We start from the raw sequence: 25,322 nt of genomic DNA on the forward strand, positions 1-25,322 counted from the left end.
AAGAACAATAGAGTGTGCTGATGAGATATTCTAAAGAGAAATGGCCCATTGGGTTGATCTCAGGACAATGGGAAGTTATCTAAGAGGCTAAGAGATTGTCCATCTGAAGATGTCCTAGAAATAAAGTCAAAGCCATAATCGGCAGCAGTTCCATGGCTTGGTATATGATTCAAGGCCATCCAGTATACTGTAATGCTTTCCCCTGGATCAATATATTTCAAATTGCAATATTAGGAATAGGTGTACACATTTAGCTAAGGGAAGACAAACAAAGGAGGACATGGAGGTGTAACAACAGAAGATTGCCAGGTGGGCCAATGCAAGACAGTAAAGTAATCTACTGATTATTTGATGTCATGGAACACACTGATGTTATCAGTGCTCCCTTACAATGTGTAGCACTTGCATATATTGAGCAACTCAAGGCTGCTTTATCTGTACATCGTCTAGTAGTGTCTGTAATCAACATGTGTTAAATTGCTATTAATCTGTAAGGCTCTGCTGGGACTCAAACCCAGGACCTCCTGGTTGGTGGTTGCTCTCCTTAACCAGTGCGCCAGGAAAGCAGTCAGAGCCAGCAAGTGCTCAGCTCCTTTCCACCAATGTCCTTGGCTGTGTTGTATCACCCCAGCAGCCTCATTGGTTGGGTGGGGTCAGCCAATCAGGGCTGACTGTGCCCTATAAAAGACCAGCCCTTCTTGCAGCCCTTGCCTGAACATTAGCTTTTCCTTCATGAGCCCTGTGGCATGTCCCTAGCTCTTCTGTTCCTTGCTCTGGCTCCTGTCCTGTTCCAGATTCTCTTCTTTTCAATCTACACTGTCCCATTCCAGTCCTGTAACCATTTCTACTCTGTCCTGTCACCAGTTCTCCACCTGCTCTGTTCCAGTCCTGTTCTCTTCACCCTATCCATCCCTATTCTGCCAGACCCTGACTCGTTGTGATCCTCACCCTGATCCTATTCCTTCATCACCCATTCTTGTCTCCTGTATGCACAATATCAGTTATTGTCTGAAGGACTCATCCTCTATAGAATCTCTTCCCTTACATAATCATGTCCATGTGGCTTGTTCTTCACATGCACTACCTGATTTTTTTCAGACATGAGGAAGTCAAGATTTGCTCCGGGCAATCCCAGCTCCAAAAAAGTCTTTACTAGTCGCAGATCAGCACTGTTACCTAGAAGAAAGGAAATTGAATAAAACATGTATCTGTAAAATGCACCCCAATATTTTGCCTGAACACAAGGCTTCTTATGCTAACAATATTTATGCTAAAATTAAAAAATTAAAAAAAGTTAAAAAAAGACAAAATTTATAAAATGTTGTAGTATTTTTACTGCGGGCAATTTTTATTTAAAAATATTTGCGGTTTCCTTTTTCAGGGTCTTTGGCCAACGGTCATGGATATGTATAATAAAGGCTTGACTGCAATCATTTGGGCAGTTGGCCTGAATGAACCGAACTACCCAAATGGCCCCTCAAACAGTACCACGGGGCAGCCATTTGGATGTCATTTCTGGTTGTCCATACATGGTGTTTGAACTGTTTTTCCTTTTGATTTCTCTACAGTCTGATGTTTACAATGATATCTGGTTCCCAGGGTCATTGATGTCATCATGTACTTCCAAGATTCCACTTTGCTATCATTTACACCGGCTATTTCAATTGTTCATGAGTTCCTTTGGTTGACCTGGTCTGTTCTGGAGACTTTACCACCGATGCTCTTCTTCATTTGCCCTGATTTTGTGTCACATCTTGGTCTACTGTATCAATCCTGACTAACTATACAGGTATGGGACGTGATATCCAAAATGCTTAGGACCTGGAACTTTTTGGATTAGGGATCTTTCTGTAATTTGGATCTTTATACCTTAAGCCTACTTAAAGAAAATATTAAACGTTAAATAAACCCAATAGGATTGTTTTGCCATCAGAAAAGATTAATAATGTCTTAGTTGGGATCAAGTACAAGTTATTGGTTTATTATTACAGAAAAAAAGAATTATTGGATTCAAATGGAGTCGATGGTAGATGGTCTTCCCGTAATCCAGAGGTTTCTGGATAACGGATCCCATACATGTACCTGTTATCCTCTTACTACAAGTGGTCAATTAGCATTCTTGTGTGAGAGTCAGGACGGTCACTTAGTTCTGGGTTGATCATAGTGGGGGGTAAATCCATGACTTATTTTTATAATTACCATCTAGTCCATGCACACAGACAACCAAATGGATTCCATCTTCTGTCTGTTCCTCCTCGGGAGGGAAATAAGGCACATCAGAAGCAAGTACCGGCTGGTCACTGTAGAGGAAACCTTCAAACTTCAACTCTTTCCTGAATTTGTCTTTAGCCTGATGGAAGCTACAAAATATACTCATTAGCAGCACTAACAAGGCTTGATACTTAATAATAAATTGCATGGTAATTACATAATTGGTTAATTGATGAGCCATTTATTTTTATTTTTTTTTTACTTTTGGTCACATGTTTTCAGGGTTGAAATCTTCATGTCCCCCTCCACTATCTCTAAGCATGTCGATCTTGCCTATATGTAAGTTTTACACAGTCCCACTGCTACTCCCAACTGTAAGCAGGACCAGGGTGACAATCTACTCAATTAAATCACTTTCATTTCACTTAAAATGTGTGCTGAACAAAATCTTTTATGTCGGGTCCATCTATGTGACTACCTAACTGCCAATTTATTGATTTGGACCAGTCCTATCCAATCTAGTTTTCAGTTATCTAAACCCTTTCCAGCAAAAGTCAGAAAACTGTGCATCCGGTTGGCCAAATACTTTGATATTTACAGGGCTCCTGAATGAACACAAGCTCAGGATCAAAGTGACAGAATGGATGTGAAACTGATCATTTATTGATTATTATATTATTTAATGATGCTATTCACAAAGGGCATATGCATTCTCCTAGCATCTCTTAGCATGCACCGATGCCCCCATCCAGCTTGCTCTTATGAATTGCATTAGTGTTTGCTATGGAAAACCTGGAACTACCTCCAACTTGGTTCTTATTTGACTCTAGCAATTTGAAGCATTTTCCAATGTCCTTGTTCAGTCTTCTCTTATGAATTGCACTTATGGATTCTAGGGAACCCTGGAACTACCTCCAGCCTGGACCTCACAGTAAATCCAGGGCTTCTCTACTAGGCGCCATACATAATTCTAGCAACTTGAAGCATATAAAAATGACCTTGTTCAGGCTTCTCTTATGAATTGCACTCATGGATGCTAGGGAACCCTGGAACTACCTCCAGCCTGGACCTCACAATAATTCCAGGCTTCTCTAATAGGACCCATACATAATCCTAGCAAATTGAAGCATATACCAATGCCCTTGTTTAGTCTTCTCTTATGAATTGCTCTCAAGGATGCTAGGGAAACCTGGAACTACCTCCAGCTTTGGCCTCACAGTAATTCCAGGGATTCTCTAATAGGGTCCATATATTAACCTAGCAATTTGAAGCATACACAAATGCCCTTTTTCAGTCTGCTTTTATGAGTTGCACTCATGGATGCTAGGGAACCATGGATCTACCTGTAGCCTATACCTGGCAGTAATTTCAGGTTTCCCCTAGAAGGTTGTGTCCATTTTGGAGTCAGAAAGGATTTTTTCCCCCTCTGAGGCAAATTGGAGAGTTTTCAGATGGGGTTTTTTGACTTCCTCTGGATCAACTAGCAGTTAGGCAGGTTAAAAAAGAGTTAAAAGGTTGAACTTGATGGATGTGTGTCTTTTTTTCAACCTAACTTACTATGTTACTTACTTGTGACATTAAATTGCAAGCTAATGACTTTAACAACACCATGTTCACTGGTGTCTTTTGACTTGGGTCCAAAAATCTGGTACTAACTTATACTCATATTAGTGCATATTGACAGTGTGTGCTCCTTAAAATCCCAGAAGGCTTTTGTGTCTGATTTCTTGTGCACCAGTTGTGCCTATTATTGCAAATAGTAAGACGCATGCGTCTTGGTACCAGGCTCCATTTTTGCACTGCTTCCACTCTCTTTCATGGCACCAGTAAAGTTCTGGAAGACGTGTAAATGAACGCCCATGCCCTCCCCGTGTCACACCCATAGTGTGCAACTGCCAAATATTGGCAAGTGCCAGTTTCTGATGCAGTAGTGTATTGAGCCTAAACTTTCATAGACTGTACTAAGATCCTCAGAGTGATTGGATGTAGCAGGCAACTCTGCAATGAAACTCCATCAGTTTCAGTGTAACTATTTAGCTTCTTTCCTTCAGGTTAATAAGTGACATGAAAGCGCAGTCTAAACTCACCAAATACGCTGCGTTATGAGATTCAGAATTAGCTATGGGCACATTTGTGTTATTTTTGGGAGAGTGATTTCTAAAACAGATGGAGTTCAAGCACTGAAATAATTAGGCAAAGGCTATGCTGACTTAATGAGTGTGATTTCTTCAGAGAGAGAGAAGGAATTACATTGTATAAATACTTGTAGTTTAGAACTGCTTACAAGATGAAAAGATAATTTCAAGGAAATAGAAGGTTTATCCACTTTGATACGAATGTACTAAATAAGGCTTCGGGGTTACAATTCTGTATAAATACTTTTACTCAAATTAAATTGCACTAATCCCTAGGAGACAGTTTAAAACAACTGCCTGATGTGATTGAATTTGTAACAAGGAGCATATTAACGGGTATAAGCCAGCATCTGAATTTAGGAGAAAGAAGAAAAAGGGGACATAATGCAGCTGCATTGACAATCACAATAGTAAATAAAAACTTCTTTGTAAGGTGGGTTCCGTATAGAGTCCCCTATGCCTGTAGCCAGATGAGATACGCTCTGAGAAACACTGCATTCTCTGCCAAGGAAATAATTAAAGGGATGATGTCATGGGGAAAAAAGTTTTTTTACAAGATTAATTAATTAATAGTGCTCCTCCAGCAAAATATTGCATTGAAATCCGTTTTTCAATTTTTTTTCAATTCAATTTTGAAATCTGACATAGGGCTATACAAGTTGTTCGTTTCCCAGTTGCCTTCAGTTATGTAACTTGTGCTCTGATAAACTTTCAGACTTCAGCCATTCTTTACTGCTGTGCTGCAAATTGGAGTAATACTTCCAAACATATTTCAGCAGCACTCCGATATAGTGAACATTTAATTTATTTGTGCAACAGGTGAAGGTGTAACACCTGTTGCACAAATAAATTACATTTTCACTATATCGGAGTGCTGCTGAAATATGTTTGGAAGTATGGTTCGGACCTGAGCAGACAAAGTCACAGTCGGCACCCGACACTACAAAAGCGGTGAGGATTGTGTAGCACTACTTTGTGTGCTTGCAAATTAGAGTAATATCACCTGCCTTTTCCCTCAGCATAACAATGTGAAGGTAACCAGACAACAGGTAACCAGTCAGCAGAACAATGTGAAGGTAACCAGACAACAGCTCCCTGCATTGCTAAAAAAGCTTCAATGCCCACCCAGTGGTATATATGAGAACTCAATAGTAAAAATCGAAATCCTACTGTGACTCGAGTTTCATTGAGTAAGAGAAACAATAGCTTATCTGAAAGTAGTTCCATTGTGAAGTGCTGGCTCTTTCTGAAAGCACATGGCCAGGCACAATGACCCAATGGCTGCATACATACCGATATTACAACTAAAAAGATACATTTATTGGTTCATAATAACATTTTAAATGGTAGAATGACTTACTTGCAAGGTGCACAGTGTAATTTAGTAATACAAACTATACCATTAAATCTTGACAGAATTCCTTTAAGGTGCCAGCTTTTGTGATTGCCTGTAGTCAGTTTTGGACATCAGAAAGCCTATCACTGGGAGCCTTTCTGCAATGACCTCAGTAATGTGCCACCAGCTTCTCTAAAGACCTCCTACTCCATCCTCACCTGTCAAATGCCTTTAGTGAGCAAGGCAAAGCCACCCTAGAGAGTTAATCACTGGTGTGTCCATTTCCAAAAGGCAAAATATGCCCATTTATAAGTAGGTTTGATTCTGAATTTATGCTTTATATTTTTGCCCATATATTTTTTTTTTTTAATAAAAATTTCTTATTAAAACATATACAGTATAATAGGTTATTTGGGTAATGGGGAGTTTAAAATATGAATTTCATCTTTGGTGATGAGTGTATTGCAACTCCAGGCTCGGAACTTGTCCTTTCCAATCTCTAGTAGACATCGTAAAGAACATAAACAGAACATGCACCTACAGTGGATGATTAAATGTAAAGGCATCATGAACATTGTACCAGTATGTGTTGGTGCTGCATTCTGGATACACCCACATTCCTTCATAAATCCTATATATCTATATTCCCTGCATGATCATTGTTGGTCCACCACCACTTGGAGTGGGAAAGACCTCAACAGCTTTAAAGGAATCATACCTGAGCTCAGCAAAAGAGGTGGGTACTAGTTCATTTTAGGGCTATTAGTGGACTGTAGGCATGGAGCTCAATATATTTTTGTCAAGGGGTGATTTTAGTTAAATGTTGTAAGTCAATGTATGTACTAAACAGTTTAAGCTTACAACCATGCTCATATACATTGTGTAGTGTTTATTGATGCTAATACTGTATCTCACCTCAGCATTCTTTCATTGCTCTCTTCATCTGTGTTAGAGTTGCTGGAGTTAACCTCAAAGGAACCCAACGGTTGTCTTGTTATTGGGAACAATGCTTGTTTTGTTGAAAACCCTGGAATCACCGGAGTGTCTTTTTGCATTGAAGAAAATGGTAAACATGTAGCAGTACAGGACACAGACAAATTGACCAGTTCAACTCCTTTCCTTCTTTCTAGCACTCTGACAGTAGACAAACTTGCGCTGGTTTCCTCAAGTTCAGAAGCACCATCTGTTCTATTGTTTGATACTTCTTTCTCTATACTGTAGAGTTCATGATAATAATTATCTATTGACTGATCAATAGATTCAACAGAGTCTTCGCTGAGCTCAATTTCATGTAAAACTGGAAAGTCCTCAAATATCTCTTTGGCTGGTGCTATAACAGAAAAACTAGTATGGGTAATGGAGTTAACATCTACTAGTGGATCCGCAGAAAATGAACATGCCTTTGCTACATGCTCCATTTTATTGGAATGATCTAAAATGTTCTGGTCATCTGTAGAGTTTAAATCACACAAGATGGTTTCTTGATGAACTGATGGGAAATCATCTGCTTTAGGGACAACAGGATCATTAAAAATATAATCATCAATCACTCCGGACTCAGAATTTGGAATCAAACCTTGAATGAAAACATTTGCCAAAGAAGACTCAGGAGACTTGGTGCCATTGGTGTTGTGTGTGTCATTTGCAAGCTCACTGATGATGTCATTTGTGATGTTGTTGTAGTAGTTCATTGCCGTTTGACTTTCCTCTTCCTTCTCCTCGCTTGAACATTTCTTCAAGCTGTGAATGATTTCACCCACCAGTTTGTTATTTAGTAAGTCATTTAGGGTCTCCTCCGGACTACTGATCTGCGGGGCTGAAACTGATTTTGTTAACTTTGAAAGCTCCATTTCCCTGTCTTCCTCCTCGAACGGCAAAGAATTTATGGAAGCTAGTGAGGCCTGGATCCCACTCGGCAAACTTGTGTTACTTTCCATGTGGTCTCCTTCCAAGGAGTTTCCGTAGGCCCAGTGTTGCTTTGATAGCTGCAGCAGAAGATCTTTATCGCTGTTTAAGTCCATTCTCCTGTTATGGACATCACACCAAGCAACGGAGCTGGGTTCGCTTTCTATTCCAGAGTCTGATATCACAGAAGAAGACCTCTTGATACACCCTGATGCGAATAATGAAGACTTTTCATATATATCTCTTGGGCACGATTTCACCATCAAGGTATCTTCTGTAGAGTTCCTTATCAATTCAGTGCTGCTGCTCTTTAATAATATATGACTGCACTGACGGGACTTCTGACTTTTCAACGTTGAAATTAGTTCATTTTTCGTGCTACTTATTTCATGTAGAGCAATATGTTCATATGTTCTCATGCCATTGTTACTATTCATTGTCTCACTTTCAGATTGAGGAGCTTCACTGTTAGCCAGAGACAAGCTGTTACCATATTGGGAACTGACAATTAACACTGTTTCTCCTTTGTATTGATCTTGGCTTTGAGGTTTTACTTTAATATAAGTAACTCCTGGAGTCCTTTTTGGTTCCTGGTAGCACCTGGTAACTTGATCACAGTCTTCATTTAGAGCTGACAAGGATAATTTGGCTCCACTGTCAGATGTTTCAGAGGGTGGAATAGGTAATGGAGTAAAATCTGCTACAAATTCTGATTCAACACTTGTAGCTTCCTGATTATGATCAAAGCCTTGTTCTGGGCCCTCAGTAGAACAATCTTCCTGAGCTTTAGTGCCAACATTTGGCTTTTCAAACGATGCATTTTCATGAACTGTTGTTGATTGAATTGAATGTGGTTTGGAGCCAACATGAGTATTTTCAGATGGGGATTCCTCACTAAATTCACATTCGTCTTCATTTGCTGGCTCCGCAAGTGCATTATCTGTAATGTAATCTGAAATACAAAGAGGATTTCTTTAACGCAGAGAGTAGCGAGATGAGTTCTAACAAGAGCTGAAAGGCTATCAATTCTCAGTTTTCCCAATATTGGTGACATTTCACAACAACAAATAAACGTATTCCTCTACTAACATAGAGACTATCAAGGAGTTATTTACCAAGGGTACAGCACCTTCAAGAAGAAGGAAAGGTCCAATTATAGGGGGGGTGTCAAATGTTAGGGCACCCCTCAAGGATTGTAATCACTGAACTGGTGTTCCTTTTAGCAGAAAAGTGCACCAACAAGTGACTGATCCTCTTCCTTCCTTCTTTGTTGACTCAGTAGCGTAAAAATACAGACTAGCTTTTTTGCTCTACTGCACATGTGTCGGCTGTGGGATTCTGAAAAAGGAAAAAGGGATGTAGAGGATCACTCGCAGTTTTCTGCTAACAGTTATCTTATAATTGTAATGACCATGATCCTATCGTATAGAACTGAACAGGACCCAGACACAAAATGAGTGGTGTGTTGCACTTTGCACTGTGCAATTTGGTCAGGTCAAGGGTGTGGTCAAACCAGTGTACACAGGCCAAGGCTTCAACCCATCAACTGCATTACTCAGTATGTTGGGGCATTCATTGTTGTCATCAAAGTTAAAGGCAAATTACTTGCTGAAATAATGCAGATGTTGCATCATATGGGCTGCAATGGGTTCCTAATGAAAATATTAATATTTATATTCCTTCTCAGTCAGGTAATTAGGTGGCAGCTGAAGGTGGAGCTGTCTATAGATATAAAATGGGGTGTGTTCCAATACCTGGGGGATCTGGATGTTCTCAGTGTGTGAGAGGAAGCCAAAGAGAGATCCAAGGGACCGATGGGGCCAGTGACAAAAGAGAGAGTCTGAGACAAAGAGATAGAGTGCCAAGGGGGCTATGACTCTGCCTGGAGAAAGGCAGTGTTTGGGAAAGTGCAGCAGTGAAGCAGACTTGGAAGTAGGCTGTGTGACCTGGCTGATAGAGAGAAGTTCTCTGAATTGTGAGTAGCAGTGTGTTAAGCTTGTTGTGATCCAGAGTTTAGGAGAGGACCTGGAGTAGTCAGGAAGACTGCAATCTCAGTTGTGAGAGAGACTGTTATATTTTGTGCTGCTATATGAAGACAAGACAAGTACCCTGCTGCAGCGCCGGATTTGCTTTGCAGGCGACCCTAGGCTGTGCGGTCCTAATGCCCGTCCACTCTACCTCACGCAAGCGCGCTAGTGTGCAAGCGCCAGAGACCTGGGCAGCAGCGCGTCCCCATGCTCCCCATAGAGCGGCTGAGCGACACGCCACCCCGAAAAATGTGCCGCCCTAGGCCCTGGCCTATGTGGCCTCGCCACAAATCCGGGCCTGCCCTGCTGTGTTTTTTCATAAATAAAGTAAAGACAAAGTCCTATTTTTCTGCAGTTTATTGCCCCTGTCTCTGCTCTGCCAAGGTATCTTGCTTAGGGGCAGGGACCATGGATGAAAGCAGATTCATTCCTTTCTGATCTCTTTTTGTATTTAATCTTCATGACTAACTGGTAATCCTACCTTTTCTTGGACACTCCACATATCGATCTTCAAAGATAATAGGAATAGAGTTCCAGTCTCCGTCAATATCCAAACATTCTATTGGAAGGGGAGGCAGGGCAGCCAGATATTCCGAATTCCGGATTTCTGTTGAGAGGTTGCTTTGGCTCTGAATCCTAATAGCAGGGTATAGGTTACATTTAATTGCATATAAATATGATAATAATGCAAGACATGGGTATAAAAAACAGGGGCATCTGACTACTTGACTGCCCACCATCCTCCATATATATTATCATGGGCCATGCACTGGGTAGTGGGGTCTAGAACTAAACTTTGCTGGGGGGACTAATTATACAATATTGTGACCTTGAAAAAAGGAAAAAAAATAATTGTATTTATGCAGCTACAAAATTGTAATGTCCCTGTTATTCCCAGTTTCAGGGGGACAGACCATTTTTCTTCTAGAGAAAAGTGTCCAATATACACAACAGTGCCCTATACACAACATATAATATAATACAAGTCTATGGGCGTCATTTCTGCGGCGAAACAAGGCGAAAAAATTCGCCCATCCCTAAAAAACAAACTCACAGGTTTTCCTGGAATGTCAGAACAGCAGGTTTCTCGTGCTCTGTATAGAAAAAGGCTTCCGAAAATCGTCTCACCTGGGCAATAAAAATAACAGCAAAGCATTGAGTTTAGATCAGACTCATTTAAACCACTGTGAAAACGAATTACATCTACGGGTTAAGTTGGGTCAGTTTGTATTACCCATTGGCATCATTCCTATCAAAAGTGACAGAGGGGGGTTCAAATGTTAGTAATTGTTACTTGAAGTTCCTAAACCTGACAGTTTTGCCAACCCGACTGTCCCATCTCAGCCTGTCAGTAAGAGTTTCTAATGCTAACGGACTCCTGCTGCACAAATATGGCAGCCCCCTCATACAGGAACATGGGGAGTCAGATGGGTAATGTAAAAGCTTTGTGTAAATACTTTATGGCAAATTTATAAGTAGCTTTCATAGGCAATATGACGATAGATGTAAAAAAGAGTTTAATTTCTGGTGTCAGTATCTCTTTAAGTTAAAATGGATAAAATAAGACTACATAGTAACATAGTAAGTAAGGTTGAAAAAAGACACATGTCCATCGAGTTCAACCTTTTTTTTTGTTTTTTTGTTTATTAACTACCTATCTGCCAGTTGATCCAGAGGAAGGCAAAAAACCCATCTGAAGCCTCTCCAATTTGCCTTAGAGGGGGAAAAATTCCTTCCTGACTCCAAAATGGCAATCGGACTAGTCCCTGGATCAACTTGGACTATGAGCTATTTCCCATAACCCTGTATTCCCTCACTTGCTAAAAAGCCATCCAACCCCTTCTTAAAGCTATCTAATGTATCAGCCTGTACAACTGATTCAGGGAGAGAATTCCACATCTTCACAGCTCTCACTGTAAAAAACCCCTTCCGAATATTTAGGCGGAACCTCTTTTCTTCTAATCGGAATGGGTGACCTCGTGTCAGCTGGAAAGACCTACTGGTAAATAAAGCATTAGAGAGATTGTTATATGATCCCCTTATATATTTATACATAGTCATCATATCACCCCTTAAGCGCCTCTTCTCCAGCGTGAACATCCCCAATTTGGCCAGTCTTTCCTCATAGCTAAGATTTTCAATACCTTTTACCAGCTTAGTTGCCCTTCTCTGTACCCTCTCTAATTCAATAATGTCCTGTTTGAGTGCTGGAGACCAAAACTGTACGGCATATTCTAGATGGGGCCTTACCAGTGCTCTATACAGTGGAAGAATGACCCCCTCCTCCCGTGACTCTATGCCCCTTTTAATACAGCTCAAGACCTTATTTGCCCTTTATGCTGCTGACTGGCATTGCTTGCTACAGACAAGTTTATCATCTACAAGGACTCCAAGGTCCTTTTCCATAATGGATTTGCCTAGTGCAGTCCCATTAAGGGTATAAGTGGATATTGTCACATCCCAGGTGCAGGACTTTACATTTATCAACATTGAATCTCATTTGCCACTTAGCTGCCCAGATTGCCAGTTTGTCAAGATCCTGTTGCAAGTGCCACATTCTGTATGGAATTAATTGGGCTGATAGTTTTGTGTCATCTGCAAACACTGACACATTACTTACAACACCCTCCCCTAAGTCATTAATGAACAAGTTAAATAAAAGTGGACCCAATACTGAGCCCTGGGGGACCCCACTAAGAACCTTACTCCAAGTAGAGAATGTCCCATTAACAACCACCCTCTGTACCCGATCCTGTAGCCAGTTTCCTATCCATGTGCAAACGACTTCATTAAGCCCAACAGACCTTAGTTTAGAAAGCAGTCGTTTGTGGGGCACAGTATCAAACGCTTTGGCAAAATCCAAATAGATCACATCTACTGCCCCCCCACTATCCAGAATCTTACTTACCTCATCATAAAATGCAATCAAATTCGTCTGACATGACCTATCCTTCATAAAGCCATGCTGATTGTTGCTCATAATGCCATTCATTAGGACAAACTTTTGAATGTGATCCCTTAACAAGCCTTCAAATAATTTGCCCACCACAGATGTCAAGCTTACTGGCCTATAATTGCCAGGCTGAGATCGTAATCCCTTTTTAAATATTGGAATAACATCAGCTTTTCTCCAATCCATAGGCACCATACCAGATGACAGTGAATCTGAGAAAATCAGAAATAAGGGCTGGTCTAAAACTGAACTAAGCTCTCTTAGAACCCGGGGGTGTATGCCATCAGGCCCTGGAGCCTTGTTTACATTAATTTGTATTAAAGCTTTTTGAATCATATCCTGAGTCAGCCACTGACTAGATTGAGCTGAGCCATCAGTGCAGTTATTAAGTGAGCCTGTGAACCCAGACTCCTCTATTGTATACACTGAAGAAAAGAACTGATTTAACACATTTGCCTTATCTGTATCTGCTACAACCATACTGGTACCATTATTTAATGGAGCAACACTCTCAACCTGCATCTTTTTACTATTAATATATTTAAAAAACTTTTTAGGGTTAGTTTTCACCTCCACCGCAATTAACTCTTCATTTCTTTTCTTAGCCTTCCGGATTGCTGATTTACAACATTTATTACAGTGTTTATATTCATTAAATGCAGCTTCTGTCCCTACAGATTTGTAGTTTTTAAATGCCTTTCTCTTCTTTCCCATTAACTTCTTTACCTCTGTATTAAGCCACACAGGATGATTCTTAGAGCTTCTACGTTTAGTCCTTAAGGGAATAAATTGAGAACAGTAATGATTTAATATCATTTTAAAGGACAACCATTTCTGTTCTGTGTTTTTAGCTGAAAACCTAATGCCCCAATCAATGCTCTGTAGGGCAGCCCTCAAGGCACTAAAATTAGCTTTGGCAAAATTCATGGTTTTTGTTGCCCCAGTATATTTTTGTTTTTTGCACCAGACATTAAAAGATATAACATTATGGTCACTATTACCCAGGGGTTCAATGACTTGCACATTTGCTATAAGTTCTGGGTCATTTGAGATCACTAAATCAAGAATAGCATTTTTTCTGGTTGGCTCCTCAACAACCTGTGCTAAAAAATTGTCGTGCAATAAGTTTATAAACTTGTTCCCATTAACTGATCTAGCAGTACCGTTGCTCCAGACAGTGAGAGTAGAACAAGAAGGTGACTATAGGGCTAGCAGGGCCGGAACTAGGGGTAGGCAGAGTAGGCACATGCCTAGGGCACAAAGCTGGGGGGGGCGCCAGGAACGTACCGCCTCTGTCACCTACCTACCGGCTTGCCTAGGGCGCCTGGCTTGCCAGCGCGGCCCGGCTCTGAGGGCTAGAGGCAAGATGAAAACAGTAGAGCAAGATGGAGACAGTAGGGCAAAATAGAGACAGTAGGGCAAGGTGGAGACAGTAGAGCAAGATGGAAACAGTAGAGCAAAATAGAGACAGCAAGGCAAGGTGGAGACAGTAGAGCAAGATGGAAACAGTAGAGCAAAATAGAGACAGTAGGGCAAGGTGGAGACAGTAGAGCAAGATGGAAACAGTAGAGCAAAATAGAGACAGTAGGGCAAGGTGGAGACAGTAGAGCAAGATGGAGACACTAGAGCAAGATGGAGACAGTAGCGCAAAATAGAGACAGTAGAGCAAAATAGAGACAGTAGGGCAAGATGGAGACAGTAGGACAAGAAGGAGACAGTAGGACAAGAAGGAGACAGTAGGGCAAGATGGAGACAGTAGGGCAAGATGGAGACAGTAGGGCAAGATGGAGACAGTAGGGCAAGATGGAGACAGTAGGGCAAGATGGAGACAGTAGGGCAAGATGGAGACAGTAGAGCAAAATAGAGACAGTAGGGCAAGATGGAGACAGCAGGGAAGGATAGAGACACCAGGGAAAGATGGAGTCAGTAGGGCAAGATGGAGACAGTAGGACAAGGTGGAGACAGTAGAGCAAAATAGAGACAGTAGGGCAAGATGGAGACAGTAGGACAAGTTGGAGACAGTAGGGCAAGATGGAGACGGTAGGGCAAGATGGAGACAGCAGGGCAAGATGGAGACAGTAGAGCAAAATAGAGACAGTAGGGCAAGATGGAGACAGTAGGACAAGTTGGAGACAGTAGGGCAAGATGGAGACGGTAGGGCAAGATGGAGACAGTAGGGCAAGATGCAGACAGTAGGGAAAGGTGGAGACAGTAGAGCAAAATAGAGACAGTAGAGCAAGATGGAGACAGTAGGGCAAGATGGAGACAGTAGGACAAGATGGAGACAGTAGGGCAAGATGGAGACAGCAGGGCAAGATGGAGACAGTTGAGCAAAATAGAGACAGTAAAGCAAAATAGAGACAGTAGGGCAAGATGGAGACGGTAGGGAAAGATGAGACAGTAGGGTAAGATAGATTTGTATCTAGCCCCTTCCACACTTTCATAACCTGCCAAATTTTGTAAAATGAACATGGTAATTAGGGGGTTTTGCCACAAAAATGGGAGTGGTCAAAAAATGTACGCGCTACGCACGGCAACTCTTTTTGTCCCTCATTTTATTTCCGAAATGTTGGGAGGTATGTTATAAGGACTGTACTAGTCAGTGTTTTATCTGCTAGTGGCTCAGATAGACCCCAACTGTACTCACTGCAGGATTGTTATTTGAATTAGATGCCCTTGCATTTTCCCAATTCTACTGTATATAAAGTTTATACTTGTTTGCTGCAAAGCTCTGTGTGTTTAATTTTTCCTAGAGGTGTATTCTACGGTGGCCACTAGGTGGAGGCACTGAGCTGTTTCCCAGTCTGTTCCATAAGCAGAGACATCAGGGGGTATATTTATCAAAAAGTGAAGTTAGAGATCACCACAGTGGCATAACTAGATCTTTCTGGGCCTTTAAAAATCCCATAGAAATGAATGGAGAGAGGCGGAATTTCACTCTAGAGGACTGTGGCGACCTCTAACTAAACATTTTGATAAATATACCCCTAGGACTTAAAGATTGCCGCAGGTATAAACGAGTGTGGTCCTACTCTACAGTATAGTAGTAGTGATGGGCGAATTTGCACGTTTACCTGCCAGCCAATAAAATCACGGTGTCAACGTTTTTTTGACACATGTGACGGAATCTACATCAGCGAGATCAATGGACGCCCATAGACTTTAAGTTGACGCCAGCGCCCCTTTTGATGCTGGCGAATTGTTGCCGGTGTCAAAATCAGCGCTTCGCTAATTTTTCGCCCATTTCATGAATTGTGGGAAATTTGCGAAATTCGCGGCAAATCAAAATGGGACAAATTAGCCCATCACTATACAGGAGTGTATTGTTAAAAGTATACTGGTATTTGTAGTCTGGCAGCAAATAAGTAATGTGGGGGTTAAGCAACAGTGTTTAGATCCCCTTTAAGGTTGATAAATTGTAAGCTTTTGTGGGCAGGACCCTCTGGTTCTGTTTTTATTCTATATTGCTAGTGCCAGAAATGATGCTGATGCTAAAAAAAGAACTAAAGTTGGCCATAGACATCCACATTTTAAATTCTGATGCTAATTGCACTGGTTTCTGTGCTGCCATGTAGTAATTATGTGTATTAATTACTAATCAGCCTTATATTGTGACATTTCTATTCTATGTGTACTGTATATTGTGAGTAGGTCCCTAAGCTCAGTAAGTGACAGCAGCACAGAGCATGTGCAGTGAATCAGCAGAAAAGAAGATGGGGAGCTACTGGGGCATCTTTGGAGACACAGATCTTTACTGCTAAAGGGCTGTGGTTGCCTTGGGCTGGTACAGAAGCACAAAACATCATGTACAACATTTCTATCTACTTCTTTAGTTAGGCTTTAGTTCTCCTTTAAATATATGAATTCTGCTGCAGTATCAAAATTAACCAGCAGATGGTGCAGGTTTTCTAGAAACTGCAGGTAGGACTAGTCAGGGTCCAATGCAGTGCGCAAAGTGCAAATAGAGACCACAATCATCTATCATGTTGCACTTTGTAGGCTGCATTCTGTAACTGTATTAATTAGTGCTACATCCAAGAGGGACGGGGGAGGGGTACGTAGACTCGCTCTTGTGTCCCATACATTTGTATCTGACCCCTAATTTGTATGTGATGTGTTATTTGGGAAGCATCTCTGCCTGATATTGGAATTGGCTTTGTCACAAGAGCCACACAGGAATTGTTTTCTAGTACAGGTATGAGATCCGTTATCCGGAAACCCGTTATATAAAAACAGCCATCTCCCATAGACTCCACTTTATCCAAATATGTTAAAACCATCTCCTTTTACCTTGTACTTGATCCCAACTAAGAAATAATTAATAGGGATGCACCGAATCCACAATTTTGGATTCGGCCGAACCCCCGAATCTTTCGCGAAAGATTCGGCCGAATACCGAACCGCATCCTAATTTGCATATGCAGACTAGGGCTGGGAAGGGGGAAACATTGTTTACTTCCTTGTTTTGTGATAAAAAGTCACAAGATTTCTTCTGCCTGGCCGAACCCGAATCCTAATTTGCAAATTAGGATTTGGTTCGGCCAGGCAGAAGAAATCTTGTGACTTTTTATCCTGGATTCAGTGCATCCCTAATAATTAATCCTTATTGGAAGCAAAACCAGTCTATTGGGTTTATTTAATGTTTACATTATTTTCTAGTAGACTTGAGGTATGAAGATACAAATTATGGAAATATCCGTCACCCAGAAAACCTCAGGTGCAGAGCATTCTGGATAACAGGTCCCATGCCTGTACTTGATCCCGACTAAGATATAATTAATCCTTATTGGAAGCAAAACCAGCCTATTGGGTTTATTTAATATTTATATGATTTTCTAGTAGACTTAAGGTATAAAGATCCAAATTACAGAAAGATCTGTTATCCATTATCTGAAAAACCCCAGGTCCTGAGCATTCTGGATAACAGGTCCCATACCTCTAGTACTTTATTTGCTATACAAACGACGCTCCATGAAGAGTGGCTTTCATTATGCACTGGCCTATCAGCATGGCATGAACTGCAGCCAATTACTTTAAAACAGGCAGTGAATATGAGAGAGGAGCAGGTCATGTAGAAATAATTAGTGATGGGTGAATTTATTCGACAGGTGCGAATTCGCAGCAAATCTGCCTGTTTAAATAAATAATAAATTCGCAAATTTGCTGTGAAAAGTCACTGGCGAAAATTCGCCAACGTAGAAAACTTTTTTATGGCGGCGCTAATTTCGATGCCGGTTCTGACGCCCATTTAGACGCCGGCGACAATAAACTTACGCCCATTTACTTTAATGGCCGCTAAAAATCGCAGTTTCGCAAATTTTGCGGGAAATTTGCGAAAATCGCGCCGAAGCGAAATGGGATAAATTCGCCCATCGCTAGAAATAATTCTTCACTGGGGATTAGTCCTCTCGAGTCTTTAATGTGTAGATAAAATACAGTGAGGTGAAAAACACAATTAAATTCTATTGTTGATACTTCAGGGCTGAATTGTCCAATCATATTGCTTTGTGAATGGACAGCTACACAGACATAGGGGCACGTTTATTAAAGGGCGAAGTGACTAACGCTAGCGAAGGCGATAGAATCTAGCGGTATTTCGATCCCTAAAGCCTGGCGAATTTGTGCTCTGTGGGTGTGATTGGGCAGCATATGCCCCTAAAATTCTGCAGCCCTAGGCCTGGGCTTTGGTGGCCTCTCCACAAATCCGGGCCTGGCCAGACGATGGCGCCCACGAGCTCTGCTGCGCTTACTCTGCAGCGATACATGAGTACTGTGTTAGGGGCACTTTCAGGGGTAGTCAACAATGATAGGGCAGTAGGTAGCGGCTTTACTTATCGGAGGGTTTAGTTCTCCTTTAAGAACCACTTGGGCAGAAAGGAAGAAAAGAAGAGAAAGAGGAAAAGAGCAGAGGAAGAGAGAACAAGAAGAGAGGAAGCAATGGAATGGGTTCATGGTGGAAGATTTTCCTTGGGCCCGGGGGTGGAGTTTGCCTTACCCTCAGCGTGTGGTGTTCCTGCATCAGATAGGAAGTGACATCAGGCTGAAGGGTGACCGTTTCCAGGAAGTGGCTCCACGTTATGAGCAGCTGAGAGCGGAGCCACGCCAGGTCCTTACTTATCTGTTCCGTTATCTCCTCGGGGTCACTCAGCAGCTGAAACACAAAATATCCTATTAACCCTCAGCGTTAGGCGCACGTATAATCCAGTCTCAGCTCTGCACACACTCACATACAGTAACCTTTAAGGTGCCGCAGACGTAACAATTGCGACCTTTCTTGGAAAAGACGTTTCCAAGAAAGATGGTTCATTTCAATACACACGTGTAGAGCTGAATGGTCAGATGTACATATAGAAACAATAGAATTCTGCCTGTGTCTGATGATTCAGCACTAACAATGGCTGATGTTTGGGTCCCTTCTAGGGATGGGCGAATTCTTTCGCATTGTTTCGCCGTGGAAACGACGCCCATAGACTCGTATGGCGTCTCGCGTCCAAAAAAATTTCACTGCGCGACAAAATGTTTTTTGCCGCCCATAGACTTTAACGGGCGTCTGCGACATATCTTTTGGCAAACGATACGGGTCAAATTCAACCATCCCTAGTCCCTTCAAAAGATCCCGATCAAAATTTTCCGTCCAGCGCAATCGACAAGCCGTCCGATATCCAAGTTTTCTGCTGATATCGGCCGGCTCTTTTCCCATGATACATGCAACAAATATCGTACTAAAATTAGTTTCATACGATATTATTTGTGCGTCTCTGGCCACCTTTACTCATCTATTTGTCTTTACAATAAGCAGGTGGTTCATCTAGGGCAGAGTTAGGAGGTTTTAGTTACCCTTTAATATCAGGCCGCTACTTATTGCTGTCTGTAAAACGTGGCAATTCTTAAATTTTTCACATCGCAGTCAAGTTTTACTCTCATCCAATAAATATTCAAGAACATTTTAAATGTTTTTAAAGGAACTTTTTTGATCCACAGTTTTCCAGTTTGCAAGGAAATCTATTGTCTAGGGGCCGGTCTTTTACGGATGAAAAGGAGATTATCCACAAGGCACAGAATTCCCCAGTGACTGTAAATAATAATTTATATTACGTAGGGTTTCTGACTTTTGTGTAAAGCAATATTTTATCTTTCTGCCCTAATAATAACATTGGTATCGAGCATCATTATTATTGGCCAGGCTGGTAATATACTGGCCACGTACATTATCCCTTATAATACATGAGTGATACTCAGAGTTCCCTGTATAACTCAGCCTGCAGCCTTGTGCCTTTATATGGTCACAGAACAACCCCTCAGTGACTTCTAATATCCTTATCATTTACAGTAGGGGGTACATTATCCCTTATAATACATGAGTGATACTCAGAGTTCCCTGTATAACTCAGCCTGCAGCCTTGTGCCTTTATATGGTCACAGAACAACCCCTCAGTGACTTCTAATATCCTTATCATTTACAGTAGGGGGAAGATTATCCCTTATAATACATGAGTGATACTCAGAGTTCACTGTATAACTCAGCCTGCAGCCTTGTGCCTTTATATGGTCACAGAACAACCCCTCAGTGACTTCTAATATCCTTATCATTTACAGTAGGGGGTACATTATCCCTTATAATACATGAGTGATACTCAGAGTTCCCTGTATAACTCAGCCTGCAGCCTTGTGCCTTTATATGGTCACAGAACAACCCCTCAGTGACTTCTAATATCCTTATCATTTACAGTAGGGGGTACATTATCCCTTATAATACATGAGTGATACTCAGAGTTCCCTGTATAACTCAGCCTGCAGCCTTGTGCCTTTATATGGTCACAGAACAACCCCTCAGTGACTTCTAATATCCTTATCATTTACAGTAGGGGGAAGATTATCCCTTATAATACATGAGTGATACTCAGAGTTCACTGTATAACTCAGCCTGCAGCCTTGTGCCTTTATATGGTCACAGAACCCCTCAGTGACTTCTAATATCCTTATCATTTACAGTAGGGGGTACATTATCCCTTATAATACATGAGTGATACTCAGAGTTCCCTGTATAACTCAGCCTGCAGCCTTGTGCCTTTATATGGTCACAGAACAACCCCTCAGTGACTTCTAATATCCTTATCATTTACAGTAGGGGGTACATTATCCCTTATAATACAAATAATTTTTGTACTAAATATTGCAAATATTATCAGAACAGTGCAGAATCCTTACAATCCACCAGATGGGGCTGTAATATTATGAATGGTTTCAGCTAATACTGATAACAAGACCGTATTTACCTGTTCTTTAATTAAGAGTGGCGATTAAACATGTATCTGCTGTTAGTGTAATTACAGCTCGTTCATTAGAACATAATTACAATGACTATGAGTTTACACTGGTGATATGAGGCTCCTCAGACAGACAAGAAGCCTAACAAAAGATTGACGAATTTAAGGGATTGTTCACCTTTAAGTTTTGTCTGTTAATATGTTATAATATGACTTATTCTAAGCAACCTTTTAATTGGTCCTCATTTGTTCTTTTTTATCGTTTTTGAATTATTTGCTTTTTTCTTTCCAGCTTTCAAATCAGGGTCACTGACCCCATCTAAACAAATGCTCTGTAAGGCTACAAATATATTGTTATTACTTTTTATTACTCATCTCTCTCCTATTCCAGTCTCTTTTCAAATCAATGCATGGTTGCTAGGGGAACTTGGAGCCTAGCAACCAGACTGCTGAAACTGCAAACTGGAGAGCTGCTGAATAAAAAGTCTCAAAAAAAATCTCAAAAACCACAAATAATAAAAAATGATAACTGCAAATTGTCTCAGAATATCACTCTCTACATAATACTAATAGTTAATTTAAGGGATTTAAAGGTGCACAACCCCTTTAATGGACATTCCTCAATACCATTGGGGGGGGGGTGCAGAATTCAACACAAGCTTTTTTTTTTTGAGTCAATGGAATAGATTTTGATCTGACCAACTGCAATTCTGTTTTTAAAATCCTGTTTCCCATGGATATGCACCGTCCTACTTTTTTGCTTCCTATTATAGCCATTTAAAGGGTAAGTAAAGACTCAGATACCAATGTAATTAAGGCAGTGGTTCTGTAACTGTAAAACTTGGGGCAGTGACAGGGGGGTGCCACCAGGTGACATATTTATTGCTTCCAGAATCCATAATTATAAGGAAAGAAAGTAATTGTGTCGTCATTACCTGCAGTTGGTTGCACAGCTGAGATAAAGTCCTTTCAGTTGGTAATTCATCTGGAAAACAAAGGAACAGATATTTTATTAGCAGGAGGGATTTGATTTTGTTTTATTTGACTAAAAGAGAGAGAGGTAGAGACTGGGTTACGTTGCTGCATGAAACAGACCATGAAATGATTCTTTGTACCATGTTATTTACAGGCCACGTGATTGTGTCGTTGACATGTCTCCTGGCCGTGGGTCAATAACATGGTCTGGAAGAGACTGGAGCCATGAAACCACTGGTGTTAATAAAAGATGAGAGATAAAATGTATGGCCTAGTTCCTCCTCTATACAATCATCTCACAGGGGAATCTCGACCTCAATTCCTCAGCCTATGGAGAGGAGTTTGTACAACGGCTTGTGAAGACCTTGGGTTGGGTCCTCCTCGGAAATCTTCATTATAAAGGCAAAGAAATGTCTGAATATAGTGGCACAATTAACCATTGTACTGGGTATGCCCTAATAATCTTTACTGTGTATTGACCTCACCTTGTTCAACCATGGATTGTACCATGGACTTCAACAGGCACTTAAAGGAGAACTAAACCCTAAAAACAAATGTGACTATAAATGGCATATTTTATATAGTGAACTTATTGCACGAGGCTAAAGTTTGAGCTTGTCAATAGCAGCAATGATCCAGGACTTCAAACTTGTCACAGGGGGTCACCATCTTGGAAAGTGTCTGTGACACTCACATGCTCAGTGGGCTCTGATTGGCTGTTGAGAAGCTAAGCTTAGGGCTCGTCACTAATTATCCAGCAGAAAATGAGCTTCCCTGGCTGTAATATAAGCTGATGCTACAGGTTTGCTGATTATTCAATTCTGATGCTAATTGCACTGGTTTCTGTGCTGCCATGTAGTAATTATGTGTATTAATTACTAATCAGCCTTATATTGTGACATTTTATTCTATGTGTACTGTATATTGTGAGTGGGTCCCTAAGCTCAGTAAGTGACAGCAGCACAGAGCATGTGCAGTGAATCAGCAGAAAAGAAGATGGGGAGCTACTGGGGCATCTTTGGAGACACAGATCTTTACTGCTAAAGGGCTGTGGTTGCCTTGGGCTGGTACAGAAGCACACAACATCATGTACAACATTTCTACCTACTTCTTTAGTTTAACTTTCCTTGTCCTTTAATAAGTAGCAAATTATAGAGTGCATGAAAGGCCACAATTAAGCAGGAATGTTGGGGGAAGAGATGTATTGTGATAGCCCACAATGTGTGTCTATTTCGCATTTGGCCGATTGTAGCGGTAAATAAGCCCCCATGTATCAGCAACGACTGCTTGTGGAAGGTGTAATTTTTGACATCAATCACCATGTTTCTTTACCCACAATGCAGCATTTTCGTCCTCAATTCTGTAGTCATTGCTTCAAAGTGAACATGAAGGCATCTGCCAATGACACAACCTGGGGGTAAGTTGCATCTCCTGCTGGAGAAACTGAGATGCACTTGATCCTCTGGCCTAAAGGCTGGTTGCTATGAAGCCTGAGCATTTTGCACCCCGGGATTTGAACTTGTGGGTTGCCTCATGGATCAAGGTGATTGTGGCACCAAAATCAAGAGGCACCATGCACACTTTACTTTGGTACTTTAGCATGCACCTGCTCTTTTACCCCAGCCTGTTGGGCATTGAGTGTAATTGAATTTTTAAAATGTAGGGGGCTGTAGGGAGTTGTAAAAATGCCCCCCCCCAACCTTGCAGTGAAGGGGGTATGAGGATCCTTGTTTCCTGCTGGAATTCTGGTTGGGGCAAAAGGGGCTCCTCCTGGCTTCAGCTGAGGGAAATCCAAAGCCTCTTTTTCATTGTGGGCCTTTTGGCCTGATGATGGGGATTGGGTTTTTTTTCAGGCAAGTTCTATTGTACTTTTTGAGTGTTGTTGCACCTGTGTTGTACTGGGTGGTTTAAAGCACTTGCTCAGACTTCCATAAAAACAAATTGTACAGAAGCAACTTGGCCCCACATAACGTTTCTTAGAAACAATCGTCTGGCCAATGAGGGCACCTGTTAGGCCAAGTCATTGCAATCATTGAAATCAATAGGGATCTATTCTGTGTGTTCTGTCACCCACTGAAGAACCTCATGCATCAAAACATGAACTTTATAATAGAAAGGAATACAGAGCAAATACAAACCTATCTCAGAGTGGGGTAGGTCTGGAATTTCTTTTAAGACGTTGGCATGACACAAGCCCAGGGCACTGTAGGCAGAAAGCAGAAGCTGGCAGAGGTCCTTGTGCCATTTATAGGCATGTTGTATGCAGTCTTCTGATGGGACATAACTTCCCTGGGACACAAAACGAAAAGTTAGTAAAACTTCAGAACCTTGAAATGGATTCAAATCCCTTCTCCAGCCATCAAATTGCTGCTCTAGTCTCTGACTGCTAAAGACCAAACCTACCTCTGATGATGGTGGCTTGCAGTAAGCACTTCCGAACACCAGGTTCTCCATTGAAATGCTGGTGTTGTCTGTGACCAGTTCCTGGCCACTTTTCCCCAACCATGATGCTTTCACCGGGCGGGCAAAGCTACAATTGCAAGATGGGCAGATGTTTAGTTTTCCCTTGCATAATGCAAATTGCAGAAGAGTTGTTGAAGATATTTGTCTCAATTTGGATCTGTAGGACCAAGCTTGGGATCAAGGACACTCTATGGAGTCTATCTCACAACCTTTGTTTGTTTTATTGGCTGCACTTGGGGCAGAGTTCCTTAGTTCTGATTGTTATCTTCTCAATCATCCATGCATGTAAATAAATTAGAAATGCACCAAATCCATCACTTCTGGATTGGGCTCAAAATGAGCTTTATGGGGTCACTTTAATGGAAAGGGAACATATACTTTCCCTTTAAAAGAAGACAAATTAAATTCCTCCTTAATTTATGACAAATTGTGTTGGTGACATGGCTAAAATTATAAAATTGGTACAATCACAAGGCAGAGACTGTATTTCATGGCAACAATGTATTTTTTTCTTTTACAGAATTTCTCCTTTTCAAGAGCATTTTGTGTGTAGGCAGGTGCATTGATTTGCTGCATTTACCTTATCAGCGGCTGATGCAGGGCTATCAATGAGCCGTGCACTGTAACAGAAATCACAGACAAGTGGAAATAATCAAACATGACGGGAACATGGTGGTGCAAACCGCTCGTCGGGTGGAAATGTAGGCCCAGAGTGCGACTGCTGATCAAGGGCACAGCCGACATGTCTTTCAGCCTGGAAAAAATGTTTACATGTGTAAGTGACTATTGTTGTTGTTGTTGTTGTAGTTCCCTCTGCATGAAAACAGTCATATGTTCAGAATTGGGTATTATATTGATGCAACTTTTAGGCTTCCATAATAGTCTCTGGGAAGTGTGACTGTGGGATAGCAGGTATAGTAGGGAGAGATGGTGTCTATAGTAACAGTGGATAATAGTCTCTGGGAAGGGAGTGTGACTGTGGGATAGCAGGTATAGTAGGGAGAGATGGTGCCTATAGTAACAGTGGGATAATAGTCTCTGGGAAGGGAG

General features: G+C 41.3%; 1 protein-coding gene across 1 annotated transcript in view; it reads right to left on the minus strand.

The window, feature by feature from the left end:
* The window catches only part of fam135b.L (family with sequence similarity 135 member B L homeolog), a gene marked incomplete at its 5' end in the record, with an annotated part of 40,116 nt that overhangs the window by 7,090 nt on the left and 7,704 nt on the right, over nt 1–25,322 (minus strand). The window contains 10 exon segments of the mRNA NM_001094366.1: nt 1,085–1,176; nt 2,200–2,360; nt 6,598–8,539; nt 10,096–10,250; nt 10,669–10,742; nt 18,563–18,718; nt 21,770–21,819; nt 23,948–24,098; nt 24,213–24,339; nt 24,853–25,026. Coding sequence (NP_001087835.1) covers nt 1,085–1,176; nt 2,200–2,360; nt 6,598–8,539; nt 10,096–10,250; nt 10,669–10,742; nt 18,563–18,718; nt 21,770–21,819; nt 23,948–24,098; nt 24,213–24,339; nt 24,853–25,026 — 3,082 coding nt within the window.

This window comes from Xenopus laevis, chromosome 6L (genome assembly GCF_017654675.1).
Source record: "Xenopus laevis strain J_2021 chromosome 6L, Xenopus_laevis_v10.1, whole genome shotgun sequence".
Taxonomy (NCBI): Eukaryota; Metazoa; Chordata; class Amphibia; order Anura; family Pipidae; genus Xenopus; species Xenopus laevis.